Raw genomic sequence first — 19,458 nt, forward strand, 5'->3', positions numbered from 1 at the left:
GGGGACTAGAGTGTCGAAACAGACGAATATACACTTTTTTCAGGAATTAATTAGGAACAAATAAATGAAAGTGAAAAAAAATTCCATTTGCACAGTGTTTATTAATGGTTTGAATAGTACGATCCAAATCTTTTTGAGAGGGTACCAATCCTACACGTTTCAATCCTACAAGTGAACAGTTGTACAAATTCCTTCCTACAAGCGGCGGTTCTACAAGTTCGTTTCTCCAGGTTCGTTTCGAAGAAGGAGGGTCAATTCTACAGAAATCAGTTCTACGGGGCAAATATTCTTCGGAATATGTTCTGGAGACTCGTTTCTACAGAAATATTTTTCATGCTGAATGGTTGTGAACCAGATTTCTATCGGTAAACGTGAAGATACTGAAGCGAAATTGTGGACTCAATCTGCAAGTCCTATGACCAAATATCAAGATATGGGTCTAAACTGCCGATCGAAACTCTTGGGTTTATACAATCATCTGACATAATTTTGAATCCCGTGGAAAAAATGTATCAAAATTACCAATCTTACTGTATAGCTATACAATATGCTGTATTAGGTAAATTGCAATTAAAAACAACAGTTTTTTAACATCGTGGATTAGCAGAAAATGCTTTGTTCGTGAAAAATATGAATTTCGACCATTTGTTTACATGTGCTATTTTTGCAATAAGTGAATAAATAAATAAATTTTGTATTTCTTTAGACATAGAAATATTTTACACACTATGTGGAATCAAAAAACTCGGCATTTGTTAGCAAAAAAGTAGTTTAATAAATAACAAACTCCAAAAATCATTAAAGGGTTAAACAGATCGTTCAGTCGACCGTGGCGACAATTTTATGTTATGCATTCACGCATGCTTCTAGTGTTCTTTCCAGTTATAAACTGAGCGTAATATGGAGCAGTGCGAACCGATCGGTAAATCGTTAATTTGCTCTATATTACAGTGGAGTACTTATACTTACGATGAGTAGACGTAGAAGTGAAAATCTAATAACAGATTGTTATACTCTGGGAGTGATTGTAAAGTAGGGGATCCGGTCGGAAGAGAGAGTTTGTTCAGAGAGACAGCGAGTCTCAACGTCTCACAATCGTGATTAGTCAATTTCTCAGTGCGACAGCTTACGGTCATGATTTCGGCGAAAAGTCTTGTGAGTAACTAACTGACTTAATTATACCTTATTAATAATTCGTGAAAAACAACGTATAACACCAAAAATGGGAAAACCAGATTTTCTAGTCCAGCAAACAAAGTGTTCTCGTGTACGGAGTGTAGAAAAATAACAGATTTCACTCAAAACTGCAGAAAACGAGAAACACGTCAAGGTTTTGGTAATAAATACCCGTGTCAACTAAATTTTTTATTACAAATGTAATAGTTTTTACTCGGCACACAGCGATTTCCACTGCTTCTATATGTAGTAAATTCTACATTTACGAAGTATATTCTACCAAAAAAAAAAACCGACGTGTCCCTCTTTTCCTGCAGTTTTGAGAAATACCCACTCTTTTATTCTCTCTGTGTGAGAATTTTGGAAGTACGTACAGCAAAATCGAGACCAAAATAGATATCGTAATCCAGCAAGTATCATAAAAAATGTGTCTTGGAGTCCCTCTGTTAACAATATTTTTAACTCGTTCTACAAATCTTTCGCGATTCGAAAAAATGATCGCCTAAGCGGAATGCAGATATAATGAGAGTGCGACTATTGGCTCAAGTTTATCAACACAGCTTCACGTTATACACGGAGAAATTACCGAGAATATTGTGCTGTGTAAAAATGTGCCTTTATCCTATAAGACGTTGTCATTTCTGGGTGTTAATTCTATAACATTGTTACTCGTCTACCCGCAAGTTTAAATCTCATGCATGAGAATTTCGAAGCAACGTTTGTTGTAAGATAAAAGGTATATTCTGTATATGATCAGCTGTCATCCAATTAGAAACTTTGTTAAAGGTATTCAATCAGTCGCGCACGAGTTGCTTTGACTCTAGTTTTACTAGGATACAAATTCCAATGTATAGTCAACTGGTGCGAGTTAACAATAAGATACAGGCATGGACATAATATCGTGCTGTTTCTCGGTATGAATTGAAAAAAAAGTTTTACCCGAACGTACCGAACATGGACAAAGGAGCAGCAAAAAATTACATACTCCACTTTCTACGAATTTCGATACATAAATTTCTTTACCACAAACTGGATTGAAATGGCCATTACTTAACTCTTCGAGTCATATACCATTGTGCTGAGTCAACTTTTATAACAAGATAGTATTCTAAGGTTTTTGGGGTCACTAATTACGAATCAGAAATGAAGATTTCGAAATTCAAGATGGCGCATACAATATGGTGAACGAAATTTTTTAATTTCATCGAATACGGTCAAAAAACTCTATGTACGGGTTTCCGGGGCTGCTGATTGAATTTGCCATATTGAATTTGAAAAATACGATTTTAGATTCGTAATCAGCGACCCCAAAAACCCTGGATAGAGTTTTTTCACCGGATTCGATCAAATTTGAAATTTTTGTTCAACGTATTGGATCCACCATTTTCAATTATTAAAATCCAATTTCTAATTCGTAATCAGTGACCTCGAAATTTATAAATTATGTAACACATGGAAATGGTGAGGGGTTAAGTTTCTCAGAAACGAATTATTCCTTCAATTTTCACGATTTTTGTCAATCAATTTGTTTCTAACAATAATAATTTACATTGTATCTTGATAATTACTCTCGAGTATTGAAAATCTCTCAGTATACTATCAGAAATAATAGAAACCCGCAAAGAAATATGTTGAAGAGTTTTCTAAATATACAAAAAATGGATATAAAATAGATGGTAAGAATACTTAACAATATGACTCAAAGGGTTAACAAGTGCTTTAATCGTTTTTCTGACAACTTCCATACATATCACATCGTTATCATGCTGCAAGTTGATTTACAAATTCAACTGGGTGTGAACGCTGTTGGGTAGTGGTTACTACGGCTGTGCAATATTTCGGTGTACCGAATTTTTTTTCGATATCTTTGTTTCAAAATATTTCGGTATCAAGATCAGCTTTCAATACCGACGCCGAAATCTTGATATCATCATACCGAAAGTCGAAACTACCGATGACAAAATACGGAAATATCGAAATACCAAAATATTACAATCACAACTCTCGATTGCCGCGACCGTAATATCGAATTGCAGCAATGAAAAAACCGAATATTCCATGCTTTTGCGGCACTTCCTCTACATTGCCTACTACGAATAATCTTCGGATAATATGTATTTTCACAGTAATACTACCATCTTCTTAAATCATAGTAGTTGGTATATTTGAGTATTTGACTACAGTTGACCGGACTTGAAGGGGTTAGTGACAGGTAATTTCAGTTTTTCGGTATTTCACCTTTATTATAATATTTCATCGGCATTCGGGTATCTTATTGATAATTTGGTGTTTTATCGATGTTTTAGTATTTTATCGGCAAAACAATATGTCGATAATCACCGACACGAAGGCAGATAAAACAAACATTTTCGAAACTTTTTGAGACGGCCCTACGGCTGAATTTTTTTTAATATTGGCGAATTACCTAGAACATCACATTTGCAGTAGTGGGGCAGAATTATTCACCGATCTGTGGAAGTTGATGTCACACAATCTGGTTTTACTCTTCAGTGAAACTTTGTCGAGAGCAGCATTTCTGCCCTATTGTAATATATCTCGTCTGACCGACGCGTTTTGACTCTAATATTACAAGAAACATTCCATGCCATGTGTATAGAATCCAGGAGAATTCCTTAATGCCATAGTCAAACTTTGAATTATAATTTAAGTTGAACACTCTTTAATATTAATTTTTTTCACGCGCTCAGCGATTTTCTCGAAACCCGTTCTTCGAGAGCGTATACTAGTCAAGGAATAAAAATTTTTTAGTTTCCCAACGGCGAAACAAACGGTTTATTGTTCTAATTTCAAGGTAGAAAATATTTGAAAAATTGGTTACCGTGTTCAGATTTTATTCAAGTTTTAAAGTGGTTCGTTTTTTTTTTTTTTTTTGGTCACCCTGTAATGTAGTTTTACCTGAGCCTTAACGGTCATTAATAAATTGCACAAATTCTGTTTTGACATCAAATTTTGACGTGTTTGTTTAAGCTCAACTTTGGGGTGTTCATCATTCTCGTTATCAGGCCGCGAGTTCGTGCAGTACTGGTCAATTATGAAAAGCCATTCCCTCATCGTTTTCCAGTACGCGAAGTATCTCGTGTCGCATTCACGCAGTATTCGGATGTGCCCATGCTGAGCTTGGAAGAAATACAAGAAGGTTTCCCGTTTCTGAAAATACAATCTGATAACGTTGCTGATCGTGCAAATACGAGACGCTCCTTCAATACTAGACCACAGTATGTATTTTATTATGTGCCGACGGAATTCCCCTCAAATTCTGGTGGTATCTCGGATTTCCACCATAGCCATGGCAATCCCAAGCCAGTCCCGGTATCAGATAAACGTTACTCTTTGAGAGATGAAATCAATCGTAGCTTACAAGGTAAAACGGTTCATTCGAAGGAGTTGACAAGAAAAACTGAGCCAGTTAATTCCAGATTTGACAAGAAACTCATAATCCCTAAAACTGAGGGTTCAATGGGATTCGCAGGTTTATTGAAGGAGAATCTACAGCGACATGAACGATACAGAAAACGGTATAATGATGAAAGAGACAAAGAATTCGAGTCTACTACCAAGACGATTAACAGTGATAATCAGTTTGTATATGTACCAAACAAAAAATTTAATGATAGAGACTTCTCGGATAAAACACACATTTTGCAAATCTCAGAGACTAGAGCCATACCTAATCGATCGTACCCTAGAGTCCCATCTCGTTACGTACAGCCACCAATGGTGGAGTACGAGAACAAGAAGTTTTGGGTAAAGAACAAGCGGAAATCCAAACGACCAACGGTCGACTCGGCCACAAACGAAGAGAGGTTGAAAAATCACAGAAACGCGAGTCAGAAAAAATCAAAAGAAACAAGTCCAGTAAATAAAACACACTTGAAAAATCACCGTCCAGTATATGACAGAGAGCATGATCCGGAGGAACTCACCGAGGTAACGCATTAAGATGAGACGCACATAACTTACACTTTATAAGATTGAATCAACTTTATAATATTGCGAGTTACTCGTGGATATACGATTGGAAATTCTCATTCAGTAATATATGAAAAAAAAGAAAAACATTATTATTAAGAAGAATCAGATCAATTTATACATCTCTGTAGGATTTTCGAAAATTCATGATCATAGAACTCTGATATTTTACTCGCTCTTTCGCCTTTTACATCTACTATAGTTTGCAGTTCAAGATTGAACCTTCCAAAAATCAGAACTTGCTGAAAATTGCGATAGTACGTCAATCAACTCTTATTATTTTTACTACACAGCACGTAAATCGAATCATAAGTCATGCAAAATTGTAGCAACGTTGCACCCGTAAGAATTTTTGTCAATCTATTCGAAAATATTAATTTCTAAAGATTTCCACAAGTATTTTATAATATCAATATACTTATTCTACAACGTCAATTTTCATCGGATTTGGTAGATGACTAAAAAACTGCGTACTATGCACAACTGTAATCGTTTCTGTATCCCTATAAATTGAAAACCGACACTGCTGAAAAAGACACCTCGTACAAGATTTTGGAAGGTACAATCTGGGCTAGACACGCCATATACGTATTTGAGAAATGAGAAACTAAAACCAGAAAGAATTCGTACATTTTTGATATCTTAATATGCATATCACCACGTAAGAGCTCAACAAACGGGAAAGCGGAAAGATTGCACAGACGTCCAAAAGAAGATCCCAAAGACACTTTGACACTCTCACAAGATGGAGACCGAGTAGAATTTCAAATACATGGCCACGAAGGACCAGAGACGTACATCTTTGGTTACGATACTGGCGACGGGTAAGCGTCGATGCGGTTTTTTGTTGTTATCTAACACTATTAAAACTTAATATCATACTTTAAAATGCCAGTATAGTGGCGTATAGAGATCTCAGAAATTAATAATCACGCAAAGCACATGAAAACTTTATAATACAAAATCAGGGTCTATTATACTCATACCGTTACGTGGTCACTCAATTTGGTTTCGAAAATTCCCTAACTTTATCCTGTCTCCCTGACTAAAATAATCCTTTTCCCTGAGTTTTTGCCTCGATATATCGCATTTCGCAATTACAAGTTTTCATTACTTTCGTAAACGCTAGAATTGAATAGTTCATTAATTGGAAGCAGATTGTTGTAAATACATGACAAGAAAAGCGGGTGCATATAAGGTTGGATGAATGGGCCTAGTGTCTGAATCAAAAGTTAGGAAAAGAAGAATTCATAATTTTAGAAAAGATTTTATTACTAGAACGTTCGAAATCATTTTATTCTGGTGTTTCTTAATCGAATTTTAATGTCCTTGGACCCATTTAACTCGCTGACCAGATCTCTACGAATTGTCTGAGAAATCTGAGAAATTTTACATTAGTCTAGTTATAACGTCTAAATGGAATTGTTGACGAACATCTGCTTGTGCAGTACTCACACGAATCTATTGTTTCCTATCCACTCTAGAGATTTTTATAGTGAAAAAAATACGCCCAAGACCATCAGAATTGGATCAAAAACATCACAGGTTTTTTAAACGGTCTTGCATCTTTTCTCGACTTTTGGTTTAGAAGATAGGGCCCCCGTTCATTCTCAGCATACATATTAACATTGTTCGAGAGTATGCAGCAAGGGCAAAAAGAATTTAAAAACCTTTCCACCTAGCATATGCTAGCGAGAATAATCATGAGTAGCTAGAGCAAGTAATTAAAAATAATTGAAAAATAGAAAGGTTGCATTAAGGGGGAAGGCAACTGTGACGGCCAGAAAAATAATCGTTTTTTAAGAATTTTTTTCACAGGGATAACTAATTAATAAAGGGATCAGATTATCGGTATTTTATTAAGTGTATATTAAATTTGTTTTATATAAATTTTTATTCAAACACATTGAAATTAACAGAGATATGGGCCTTGACTTAACGATTAATAAAAAAAACTTCATCGTGGCATTGATATCTCGGTAAAGGGTTATCTGAAAATAAAAAACAAAATTTTATCAATATCTATACAAATCTAGCTATCGTTGTACGAGGCTGTTTTCTTTCCATTATGATTTACACAATAGCGACGGATTAAAATTTTTTTCTTCCAAAGCCCTCTTTTTTATTCAAGCAGTTGTCATTTTGTAAATAATCTAAAAACAAAAAAACGGCCACGCACAACGATAGCTACATTTCTATACATATTGATAAAAAAAATTTTTTTTCACATAACCCTTTACCGCAATATCATCAATGCCACGACGAAGGGGAAATTTTTTGATTAGTCGTTAAGTTAAAGCCTAGTTAAAGTTTATTAATAAAAATTTATATAACATAAGTTTAATATACACTTAATAAAATACCGACAATCCGATCTCTTCTATGAGTTATCCCTATGAAGAAAATTTTAAAAAATCGGTTATTTTTTCAGCCGTCGTAGTGGCCTTCCCCCTCATACAGTACATTTCCTGGAATTCCAAAGAAAAACTATTATACTACTATTACTATAATTTCCTGACATTTCCCGTAGTTTGAAGTTCTCCAAACGAGTAGCCCTATGAAAGTGTGGATGAATGAGAATAAAAATAATGAAAATTCATATCATTCAATTAAAAAATTATGCATTATAGAGACCGGTGCAAAGAAATATGTTGATGGTGCCAACAGTATTGATTATTTTAGGAAGAACAGGCATTTTCGTCTGGAAGAACGCCTTCGAGACGGATCGGTGAAAGGACATTATGGATACTATGATGCAAATGGGAAGTTGAAAATGGTCGAATACAAAGTCAGGCCCATAGGAGGCTACGTAGAAAAACACCACAAATCCAACGATCATGAGTCTGACCAGACCTCAAACACGAAAATGTAACTGTTACATGCAAGTAACACTTGGTGATTTGTTGTATACGAAATTCTAGCTATAGCTTTTGATATGCCTAATAAAAAAATAAATACATAAATGTCCTTAGACGAGAAGACTTCTTCAATTCTTTTCTATTTGACGGTATACAATAATATATTGTGTTACGAGTACGGGAAATGCGCGATTACCAATGAGTCTGAAGTTTGCAACGTAAGCCACAGTGAGGCCAGTACTATATTCATAGAGTCGGATATCGCTCATCCGCACGTCTGACAAAGCTATTTTTTTCTAATATATGTAAAGGAAAGATTGATTTGAGAAGAAACGCAGATATCATTGACAGCTCGTAAAATTGCGGTTATGTAACTTACGCTCGATGAAACAGTGCGTACAGTTGAGTTATTTGAAAGTGCGTCTCAGCTAAAGAAAACCCCAGTGTATAAAATCCTACGCTTTAGTTGTGCGCATGCGCCAACGTTATTTTATCGCACTGTTCGGAAATGGGACACTTTACTCCCGCACCACAGGCTGCAAAAGTCAAGCTTTCCAAACACGTGTTGAAGAAAAAATTTCTGCTACACGGGCACGAAAAACGCGGGTTTTCAAGTGTATGTGGCGGGCTGAAACTTGCATGGCAGTTTCTTGACCGGGAAAATAAAATTCTTGACACAGAAAAAAAAACTCTTGCAAAAGGAAAACAACTAGGAACGTGCTGCCTCTAGCGGATAATCTTGGTGTTTCAATACGACGTTTATGATGTTGCAAAGCGGCTGCACCAGGCTCACTCGCTCGTTTCACAAGACGCGAAAACACATATTTCGAACCACTGAAATAATAATACTGTGACGACTTGCATGGCTAGGTATAGGTATACGGGTGGTTTTCCGGAGAGAGAGGTAGCTCGGAGGTGAAGTGATGTCTCTCTTGCACCAGTACAGTCATTCAAAAAGCTTGTGCACCAAAGATCAGTGCCCCTTTCGTAGGTGTCCTCTTTCGTAAAACAGTGATGTTACATTTTTGCTTAGATTGTTCCGCGCATGAGCAGTAACCAGGAGAAAGAATCAACACTTCATCTTCGAGCTATCTCTCTCTCCAGAACCTCACCACCGCAGTAATCGTTCCAGTATTATTAGAGTTTACTGTTTCGAACATGTGTTTTGTTAGAGGATTATTTTGTGCATGTTTCTCAACAAAGTGGTTAGTCATATCTTTGGGATACTCATGAAGATGTTATTGTAAATTGCCTAAATACTGATTTCTACACAATTTTTGTAAGCTGTATTAATCGGTGGTCAAAATATGAATTTACACAGGATAAATCGTCCTAGATTTCAATAATGCCTGCGTTTCAAACATTCATATATTAAGTATGTTCCTAGAAAAAATAATCATAAATTTTTTCGTTAAATCAAGCTTATTTATCTGACATAAATATTTATAAAGGTGTGATTGAAAAGCTGTTTATTTAACCATAACAGTCAATGGTTTAAAAAAGAAATCTAAACACAAACACATCTACCTCTTAACCAGTATCTATAATATGAATATTGTTATATTAATATCAGTAGTCTATACCAAAAATTTATGCTTCTCTGATTACAATCTCTCGCCGTAAGTATTTTGTTCATTGCTAAACAAATGCCAGTCATATCCAACCAAAAATTGCATATTTTTAGGGGGTGCATAGAATGAGTAGAACAGATTGTTATAATCCTGTATCTTTCGGGCCCTCAGTCTCGTATTTGTGTTATTCTAAAAATTTCTCTCCTCTTTTCGTCAATTTTGTTTTCATTGATATTACAAAGAATGTTATAATATGTCTCTCGTGGATTTCGATCGCCTGTACAATATTAGTAAATAAAAGGAAAAAAATATCTGTTCAGTCAAATCCCTTGCAATTAACTTAATCAGTTTCATTTTTGGAAATACCATGCCGGAGTTTTGTCAGCAGGACTGATATATTCGAGTGAGGAGATGGAAGCTAAAAATTCTGCATATTATGCTATACATACATATATGTATTGGATACATATTTATAATACGTGCTATAATAATCCAATTCCAACAGGTATCAAATTGTTATATCGCTGTTCACAAATTAATTGCTCGAAATTTCATTATTATTGTGGTATAGTATTGTTAAGAGTTCGAAGAGAAGCGGAGAAAGGCATAGGAAATAAGCGTCATCCTTTTATTTCTCTTTCAAGTTGGTTTGACCAGCTCGATTGCTTGTTTCAAGTGCTGTACCTGCTTTTGTTTTCAATAGTCTGTGATCTGAAGTTCGCCACTCACTGATCGCAGAAAGGAGGGTGGCGCCGCTCTTTGTTTCCCCGCATCTTTTTAAACTACTATCAATATAATTATCTATTCTCAACTGGCAAATATATCTTAATAACTTCTTATATTTTATTTATATATATTTTGTTTCTCTGTTTTGTTCTGGCTTGTTCGATCCAAAAACAAGAACTGTCTATTTGTGTGCTCACTGAGGCTTCTTACTTTCCGCGGATCCGTATGACGAACTTTTGCTTATCTCAGACATTCCAATTGTTTTATACATCAGCAGGAAAACTGCAAATCAATACATCAGATATTTAATTAATCTAGCGGAAAATTTAGAACTTTGTTGGTTGGTGTAAAAGGAGAATAACTTACATAATAGGATGATCCCTACTCCGATGAAAAAGTATACTGTAGACCCAGATAGTAGAAGGTTGACAAGATAGTACAACATGGGAACAAGTACAACAATAGCCCAGAAAGTGGTATTTATGAGAGAGTAATATCTCCTTTCCAGCTTGAAGGACCCTGTTGGCGGTACCCCGCTTGTGGCGAAGAAGTCCCCTGTTTGCATAAAACTCTCTGCCATTCGATCCTATTAAACAAAAAATTGATAAACAAACGCATTAGTCATCATACCTGTTAAAATATTCGTAAAAATCTAACAAAATGACAAAGTTAAAGTTAGTAACATCACATAACGAACATTGGAAAAAAAATCAGTAGTTTACTACTTTACAATGACTTCAAACATGTTAAGTTTTTGAAATATAACATATCTTTAGCGTTCTCATGGTTTACTGAATGTCAAACAATCCCAAAGTTTTAACATCACGATTTTTTCTAAAAATGTATTATTACGACAACGTTACAAATTTCAACCTAATATAATTCATATGCGACAATTCTGCCATGCTATAAATACAGCACGTGACTTTAATTAAATAACAAGTAAATAAGAATTCTTTTCATTGGTGGTCATTTTTTGGATGTGAATTGGCGTTATATTATTTGATAAATAAAAAACAAATAAAAATCACCTGGCACATAAAAACCAGTTGTAGAACTTCAAGCTAATCCCGTTTACTCCAAATATAATCATTTTGATGATAATGAAGTAAAACGCACATACACGCGACAGGAGGGAGTGGGAGCGGCAGGTGTGTTGACTATAGCTTGTTCAAAATAAATTTTCCTTTCTACAAGTAACTCTGAAATGGCTAGACAGATTTTATCCAAAACATACCGAATTCCATGTGTGGTGTACCTAAATTAGCGGTCCAAATCCCAATGCTATCAATTTATGCGTTTTCGAGTTATCGTCGGCCAATAAGTTTATCACACTCACACACAAAAAATTATCATAAATGGTTAGCAAGGTTTCGAAATATGAAATTAAAGTGACAATCTGACATCTATTTTCCGGTGTAAGTACAATAATTTTCTTCTATTATAGAACGAGACGTTTATAAAAAAATAATCCATAATACGATTGAAATCACTTGAAAACTGGGTTCTGAATAGAGTAATGCAAGTACTTATCGTGGCACGTGACTTACCTTTTTCTGATAGATCTGGTGTAGCCAAGCCGCAGCGGCTTCATCCCCTTCGGGAACTTCAGCGAGCGGAATCCTATTTATGTACATATGAGCTTCTACTTTCTCTCCTAGAAGAAGATTTGTCATAGTTGGCTTAACTACTTCTGTTGGCTTGAATGCCAACTGAATGTCATAGATAGCACCCACTTTCCCTCTTAAATGTGGAAGACTTGCTGTAAATCCTTTTGTGCGTGGGGTTAAATGGTGTTTTAATACTGGTAGCCCCTTTTCATGTGCAAATTTTTGGCTAGCTTCATGTTTCTCTGGGGTGAAACGTGTCCCTTCTGCATACAACAATAGCTGTAAATATTTAACAATCGTCAACCAAATTGCAAACTAATTGAAGAATTTTAGATTATATTCTGAGAGTTATTGACATTGCATGTTTCAAAATGGCTCGACTCACCCACATCGTATCCGGATAGTCGGCTAATTCTCTAATTTGTTCACCTATAGTTTCTTTGTCCTTTTCCCAACTCCTTTCTAAGAATACACTTTCCGCAAATTTCCAAGCCCATCCCAGTGTAGGAATATACTGAATTGACTTTTTTGCATAGGCTTTACAGTTCTGCAATCGAATTTACATGCATATTCATTTTGTTACTAATTATTTTTCTACTAATTTAGGTATTTAGAAAATTAGAAAAATAAAAAATCTTAAAATTTACGAACTTAATATTTAACAAAGTTGTATTATTTTATGTGAGTACATCATTACTGTCAAGGTTCCAATTCACAGCTTACCCCTAGCATTTGAATACGTTCACAGAACATCCAGCCCACTAACCAGTCGATTTCATAACTATGGTTCATTAGTAAGTATCCGTGTTCATTGCCGTAATATTTGTCAAACTCTTCCTTGTTTATATAACATATGACATCTGTACCCGACCACCATTCAGCCATGAACACTAATTCTGTAAGATTAAAAGTGACGACTCAATGTTACGAGTACTCAAATAATTCCTGTGCTATTCTTTTCTGAAAGAACCACTACTTTCTTTGTGTGTATAATTATACATTCATTTATCCATTTGTATACAGCCAAATGTCTTACAGTGTCAATATACAAGGTGGTCCGTGTAAAAAAATTAAACTAAACTATTCTTGGCAATTTTTTTTTTAAAGAAACAGGTCGAGAGTTAGAGCCGATTGAAATTCACCAATCAGAGCGCAGATGGGAGACCGCCAGCCGGGTGCGCCAGCCTAGGGCAAGGCTAGCGTACGCCACACCGGACTGAGAGAGTATCATTTCTACAAGTCCGTATAGTTAAATGTATATAATAACTTATGGTCCAGCCAGCCTACAATTTAAAAAATTGTTTTGAAAAATTCGGTTGCTTAAACCTTTGTTATAGAATATACAGAAATAACTAACCGTGACTTCCGAAACTTAATATGATTGAAATTATACATCTGTTAATAATTGGTTCTTTCGTAAGTGAAGGTAAAGCTGAAAATGAATGGATGGTTGGATGGAATTGTGATCAGTATTGCAGCATTCTGTCATATATGATTATATATTTTGATTCTAACGATTCTCAAATTTAATTAACCCTTTGCAGCATACATTTGTCCTTGCAGTCAAATTTCTTGAAACCAGGTATATAAGGGTTCTCGAGTTCTCTGATTTAAAAAATGCGGTCAGATCTGAGAAATTTAGAAAATTAAAAATAGCGGATCTAATATGAATGAATAGTATCAATTTTTATATTTTCAGTCCACCATATTGAATCCATTATTTTGAATTTTCGAATTTTGATATCGGCTTCGTTTTTAGCAACCCCATAAACCCAAGATTACAGAGTTCTACTTTTCTAGTACCCGTAACTTTGCCACAATGACATTTATTATGTAAAAAGAGGTATTTTCAACACTTTGTTTATTTATAGCGCACACTATATTAGCAGAATCATCATAATCCCTCTTGAAACATCAACCTTGACATCTTGGTAGTCAAGTTAAGGAAAAAAAAAAATAAAATATTACAGCGATATCTCAAAAATTGAATATAAATCTTAAATAACCGTTTTAAAAAAGGTGTCTCACATATGAGATGCTGTGCCACAAAGTATTAAGAAGCAATTTGAGACTAAAAATATTAATAATTCATAAAAAGTAAACGATCATTAATTTTGTAAAGATAGTGACTACCCTAATTTTGAAACAAGCTTTTTCAACATAATAATAAAATTTCAAACTTTAATAAAAAATCTTCAGTATAAATATATTTCTGGGACTGACGGGTTCTATGTAAATTGTAAAACATCTGTAGCTAAAAAAAACTTACGAGAGTAAAACGAGTAGCACAGATAGTAATTCAGTTTTCGGTACAGGTATTTTGAGAATGGACGTAAACCAATGTATAATATACATTGGAATAGATTAATAATCAGTCCAGATGTAAAAAATGTGATAGCAAACATCAGGTGAACCACCGAGGATCGCTTCAATGACGCCAAGACCCCCATTTTCTATTATATACTTCTAATATGTGCGTTTTGTCGAAGACATACATTCAATTTTCAACCTGCAACATAAAAAAGATTAGAGTTCATTTTTCAGACTGAGAAAATACGGAATAATCTCACTGGCAACATTAACTATTACACAAACAATAATTATATTGGACCATTCAATGTGAAGCTGATAATTTTTTTTTCCTATAGTCATTAATTTTGAAGCACATCTAAAATTCCAATAATAAATTAAAATATCAATGCAATATTTAGCAATCATTTTACCATTTCATATTTTTCAATCGCTTACAAAGTTTCTTCCAATCCACAGAAATTTGATTTCAAAATTCGGTATTAGTGGCACCTTGATTACCTTGATCGACCGGAAATTTATGTGTATTACTTGCAATTAATATCTAGACAGCTATTCAAACTGAAGTTTTTGGTTCAAACATTTATTTTCAAGATGTAGGAAAAGTGCCATTTTTGCAAAGCAATAAATTGAAGCCACAATATTGAAATTTACTTTTCACTAGACGTATACAAAGCGTGTATTAACAATGCCAAAATTATCACTATTTCAATCTATTTGTGTTTTAAACTTCTTGGCCTTTTTAAATTAGATAAGATTACTTAATCGTTTTACAAGGTAATATGTTATCAAGTGTGACCACTGTCTAATTTTCGAGAAGTGACGGACTTGAGCTCTACACTAACTCAGACATGATAACTATGACTGGTTGAAAAATTTTACTGTTAAATTTATCAAATAAGCATAATTTTTCTTGTTCAACACATGTTCGAAATTCTGTGCACCTGACAACAGACTGATACACGTTCCCACTGCATGCATCTACCAAGATAGCATTCATTGTCATATCTTATCAATGCATTCAATTACAATTTATTTCATCTCACATCATGTTTATTATGAATAATTGTAACAACAATGTGAACTTTATCTCATTCCTCAGATGATAACCCTGATTTGTGATAATGAAATCGCAGTTGCAAATTTTTTCGCAATTTTACAATACATTTGTGAATCATTATAATGGAATTCAATTTTCTGTATATATATCTGAATTCTAGTCTCAACGATGACAGATAGTTCTTAATCGTATAATGCAACTAAAATAATTACTGATGCTAAACCAGTGATGAGAGCTGGAAATAATACCGTTAAGGTATATCCTAGTGATATGCTTAACCAGCAAAATATAATGATATAATAATTGCACGAAATTATAATATGCTGTGGATAAATAACATGAATGCTGAATTTATAAACTTCGGGAAATCCAGTAGGTTGCCTTTGAAGATGGAGTTCAAACATAACTTTTCAATTGTTTTCACTACACTTTTAAACTAGTCGTAGAATTGGATAGTAAAAAAAAAAAAAACTAATTACTATCTGCAAGGATAAGTAAGAAACATAATTTTGTTTAAAGTTTTCAGGGAGTAAATAAAATTTCATAAAATAATGCTTAAAACTTTAATAGATCCATTTACCAAGCCAGGAAATTATAGTACTTGAGGACATAGGTAATGAAAAAACTGCGAAACCATACAATATTGGTAAACAATTTTACAAAGTTTGCTAGAACAGCCAATTGGTCAACTATGATGTTCTGATAAAGTGACGAGGCTATAAAATTAAGATCAATAATAAAAATTACCGAATATTAATTAATAAGTTGTTCTTCTTAGCAAGTTTCATAGATTGAGCAAACAAAATGTCCCAAGGCTTATGGAGCATCCACTAATTTAGGAAAATTCACAAAGAAACGTTAATTTGTGATTCAAAACAAATCCATGTTATGGATATTCACAAGAGGCACTCACAACATCAAATGCTAACCTTCACACAATAAAAAAAAAATTCTACCCATAGGTACAATTCTTTACTGTGATCAATAAGGACATGGACAACATGGAATTTACAGATAAAGTATTGAAATTTTGTAGGGTGACGAGTTTCCGAACTTGCCACAACACAGCCTGTCTAATGATATTGAGAAAGTTTGAAGCTAAGGTGTTTCAACACCGGCATCGACAATTATTGCATCAACATACCTATTTAAAGTTTGTATATCGAAATAGGTAAATAATTGCCCCTACCACACACAGTGACATAGTCTGAGCAGAAGGTTATTTTCAATTTTACGTGCATCAGAGATAAATAACAGAAGCTGATATCGCACTGAAGATCTAAACTTTGATTTTCTTTGATTTAAACTGTATTTCTCTTCGTAATTAGTAATGAAAGGCATATTGGTCTTATATTCTTTGAATAGTTTATTACACCGGTCAATGTTATAAAAAAGATTATGAACAAACTTGTACATAAATTATTCACAAGTAGCTGGTAAAAATTGTCATCAATTTATATGCGTTAAGACAGGAAAGCTTCATGAAATTTTTGCAACGAGTGATTAATATAAGGCCTCTGATAATAGTTATCTGCATCAATGTCTTCTGTCACGATAAAATTGGATAAGGTGAATTTGCAATCACCTTTCGTATCAGAGATAAAGAAATGTGTGTTGAATGATTGAAATCATTGCCAAGGAAAGGCCACTGTGAGACTATTGTACAAGCCTTGCGTCAATTTTCAGGTATTATTACAAATTGGAAACAACTAATTGCATGAATCTCAAGTGTACTAGAAAGCAGTTGCTTTGGCATAAGTACAGTTGTGATAAAAGTGCCTACTTGTATATAAGCTTGTTTCTATTGAAGTATCGAGTCACATTGGTATTCCAGAATATGCGGAAAGTAACCAAGAACTTGAAAGTTGAGTTACAGAAATTGTTGAGAGAGTTTTCAGTGATTCAGCACAATTTGACGAATGAAATCAGCATTTGCCGTTTCATTTGCTGTAGAATTGATGCAAGAATAAAATTATATGTGCATACATACATATGTGTAGTGCTGATAGTGAAACAAGTAGTTCTATTTTATAATGTCAAGCTGATTGAATGAAGGTTTCCAAGTATTACGCAGCGGCAAAGATACGGCTGATTCGTAATAAACAATTATTAGTTTTACAGCTTATCAAAGAACAGTCATCCCCTGAATTCGAAGAGTGGAGAACAGTGTTGCGAACGCAGATAAGGTGGCCAAGTCGTGAATAAAGCTGAATATTATAAGTCAGGGTAATAACATAAAATACAGTCATTAATTAACTCACCTATTGTTGCATAATTGATTTTTCTGTTGAGTATGTAGTATTACATTGTAATCATTGATAGCATATATTTCTAACGGAGAAACTACGGCCTTGATTGGAATCAAAACAGTTGAGCGAAACCCAGAACTACAGACTACGATGCACGGTTTTGTATACAGGTCTGGAAACCGCAGGCGGTGGGAGAGGTAAATTCTTCATTGTGAAACAACAAAATACTTGAATATAGCATACAATACCCCTGTCTACATGACGACTGGGTGGTTGTTGATAGAACTACCAATTTAGCTTCAAAATAGGAACTTGATCCCCCGCCGTCGAAAATTTGGGGTTGTTTCCAAACCTGCATTCGTACCCGCCCGTACTTCAAACCGTATAAATACTTAAGTGTGGTGTGGTATTTACACATATGGAAATTGAATTTGTAAGGTCAATTTTCCCCCTTAAGGTGGGATTTCATGGGCAGCAAAGAGCAGCAAGAGTTTAGTAACTTACTAGATGTTACAAAAACCTGTCTACTAGTTTGACGCAGCAGCAGAGCTGTTCATTAAGGGTGCTATTTCATGAGCAGTAAAAAGCAGCAGCTGCAGCAGTTTTCCCCTATCACTTCCGGCGCAAGTTTCTGCTGCTCGCAGTTCAGTAGGTTTGTTCGTACTGCTACACTTTCTACACTTTCGTGGGGAGTGTACACTTGCGCGTTCGCTTTAGCGAACGTGACGTCGGATGGCGCTGTTCGTTTTACAAATGTCACTAGACTTTCGTTACACTTTGACCGTGTTCGTAAATTGACTGACAGTACTGAAAATTCCCTAGGACGGAGTCGGAGCTATCCACGAACTTGGAAGCGCAAAAGAGATGAAAGATTGCTGACAGTACTGTCAGTCAATTTTCGAACACGGCCTTTGTGTACACTTTTTACATTCGGTCTAGACCAAGTGTAAAAAGTGTAAAAAGTGTAAATGGTTCAATTGGCATGAATGCTACAGGTTTTTCCACCACGTTAGTGAACTGTGATGCGATATACCTTAAAACTCACGAGTGACAACAAACCCATAACCTCACTCTAAATCAGAACAAAGCAGTACAGTATTTTACTAAAAAACAACATTCAATTTGATAACGGTATACTTAAAACATAAGGTCTGAAAGATTTCTTTAACAAATTCCAAAAATGCTTTATCTTATTTACTAATTTGTTGTATTAATAAGTGTTTCGAGAAAAAAAACGACTGTTCGTAACGTGCGCCATTTTCTTGTCCCCACTTTTCTGCACCTTCTACACTATTGCGTTCGCGCTATCTTTAGCTACAGTCAAGAAGCCGACGTACACTTCCCAGCAATCCCTAGTACACTACCCTAGTTCTTTTTACACTCGTGAGTGTAGAGTGTAGCTAGCACGAACAAACCTAGTTTCTGGAGCGACAAGCCACAAGATCACAAGAAGCCACGACCTATTTCATGAGCAGCGCTGCTGCTGCGTATAATTACAAGACTGATGCTAGTGAAAACTAGTAAGTTACTAAACCACTGCTGCCTTTTACTGCTCATGAAATAGCACCCTGAGGGTGCGTTCTGAAATTAGCTGACAGGGCTAAAAAATTTCTTAGGACAGAGGCAGAGCTACTCCCGAACACCGCAGCGCAAAAGAGATAAAAGATTGTCGACAGCACTGGAAATTAATATCGGAACGCACCAGTCGATTGCGTTGTCAATAGAGAACATCAACTTGCAGCTTACCGCCCGAGCCATGGAGACCAGAGAACAGGAGTCCGATCTCTATTGAAGAGCATACGAAAAAATCGTCCTCGAAAATTTATCGTTTAGCAGTTTTAGATTTTATCCAAAGCATTGCTGTCATCGTAAAGTTCCGAAGTGAACTTGGTAGGAATTGACTATGTA

The 19,458-nt window shown here is 35.0% G+C and overlaps 2 protein-coding genes across 5 annotated transcripts; one reads left to right on the forward strand and one right to left on the reverse strand.

Annotated features, from left to right (window-relative positions):
- Positions 1 to 98: 98 nt before the first annotated feature.
- On the forward strand, positions 99 to 8,967 carry LOC107219782. 2 transcript variants are annotated; one of them, XM_046733122.1, is made up of 4 exons: positions 99 to 230; positions 4,165 to 5,124; positions 5,833 to 5,990; positions 7,849 to 8,967. In XM_046733122.1, exons 2-4 carry the CDS (start codon positions 4,306 to 4,308, stop codon positions 8,036 to 8,038), a joined length of 1,167 nt encoding a protein of 388 aa, XP_046589078.1. In that variant the 5' UTR covers positions 99 to 230; positions 4,165 to 4,305; the 3' UTR covers positions 8,039 to 8,967. The 2 variants fall into 2 exon arrangements, with proteins under 2 accessions (XP_046589078.1, XP_015513601.2); XM_015658115.2 differs by lacking the exon at positions 99 to 230 and adding an exon at positions 903 to 1,155.
- Positions 8,968 to 9,478: 511 nt separating this feature from the next.
- On the reverse strand, positions 9,479 to 17,772 carry LOC107219791 (1-acyl-sn-glycerol-3-phosphate acyltransferase gamma). Of its 3 annotated transcripts, none has more exons than XM_015658125.2 (7): positions 17,563 to 17,772; positions 14,201 to 14,440; positions 12,655 to 12,827; positions 12,317 to 12,478; positions 11,872 to 12,210; positions 10,688 to 10,907; positions 9,479 to 10,603 (listed from the first exon to the last, which is right to left on the reverse strand). In XM_015658125.2, the coding sequence occupies exons 2-7, from the start codon at positions 14,379 to 14,381 to the stop codon at positions 10,515 to 10,517; spliced, it is 1,164 nt and encodes a 387-aa protein (XP_015513611.1). In that variant the 5' UTR covers positions 14,382 to 14,440; positions 17,563 to 17,772; the 3' UTR covers positions 9,479 to 10,514. The 3 variants fall into 3 exon arrangements, with proteins under 3 accessions (XP_015513611.1, XP_046589081.1, XP_046589082.1); XM_046733125.1 differs by lacking the exon at positions 17,563 to 17,772 and adding an exon at positions 14,655 to 14,928; XM_046733126.1 differs by lacking the exon at positions 14,201 to 14,440 and having other exon boundaries at positions 17,563 to 17,771.
- Positions 17,773 to 19,458: the final 1,686 nt, after the last annotated feature.

This window comes from Neodiprion lecontei, chromosome 2 (genome assembly GCF_021901455.1).
Source record: "Neodiprion lecontei isolate iyNeoLeco1 chromosome 2, iyNeoLeco1.1, whole genome shotgun sequence".
In the NCBI taxonomy this organism is placed as follows: domain Eukaryota; kingdom Metazoa; phylum Arthropoda; class Insecta; order Hymenoptera; family Diprionidae; genus Neodiprion; species Neodiprion lecontei.

What these genes read in the sequence shown, in the direction of transcription:
- LOC107219791 (XM_015658125.2), bottom strand. Translation starts at nt 14,381, where the DNA reads ATGGGGGTCTTGGCGTCATTGAAGCGATCCTCGGTGGTTCACCTGATG. An exon ending in GTGCTACTCGTTTTACTCTC is followed by an intron (nt 12,828 to 14,200) that starts GTAAGTTTTTTT and finishes TTAATCTTACAG; the next exon opens with AATTAGTGTTCATGGCTGAA. An exon ending in ACCAGATCTATCAGAAAAAG is followed by an intron (nt 10,908 to 11,871) that starts GTAAGTCACGTG and finishes TTTGTTTAATAG; the next exon opens with GATCGAATGGCAGAGAGTTT.
- LOC107219782 (XM_015658115.2), top strand. Translation starts at nt 1,135, where the DNA reads ATGATTTCGGCGAAAAGTCTT. An exon ending in ATCCGGAGGAACTCACCGAG is followed by an intron (nt 5,125 to 5,832) that starts GTAACGCATTAA and finishes TCACCACGTAAG; the next exon opens with AGCTCAACAAACGGGAAAGC. An exon ending in GGTTACGATACTGGCGACGG is followed by an intron (nt 5,991 to 7,848) that starts GTAAGCGTCGAT and finishes TGATTATTTTAG; the next exon opens with GAAGAACAGGCATTTTCGTC.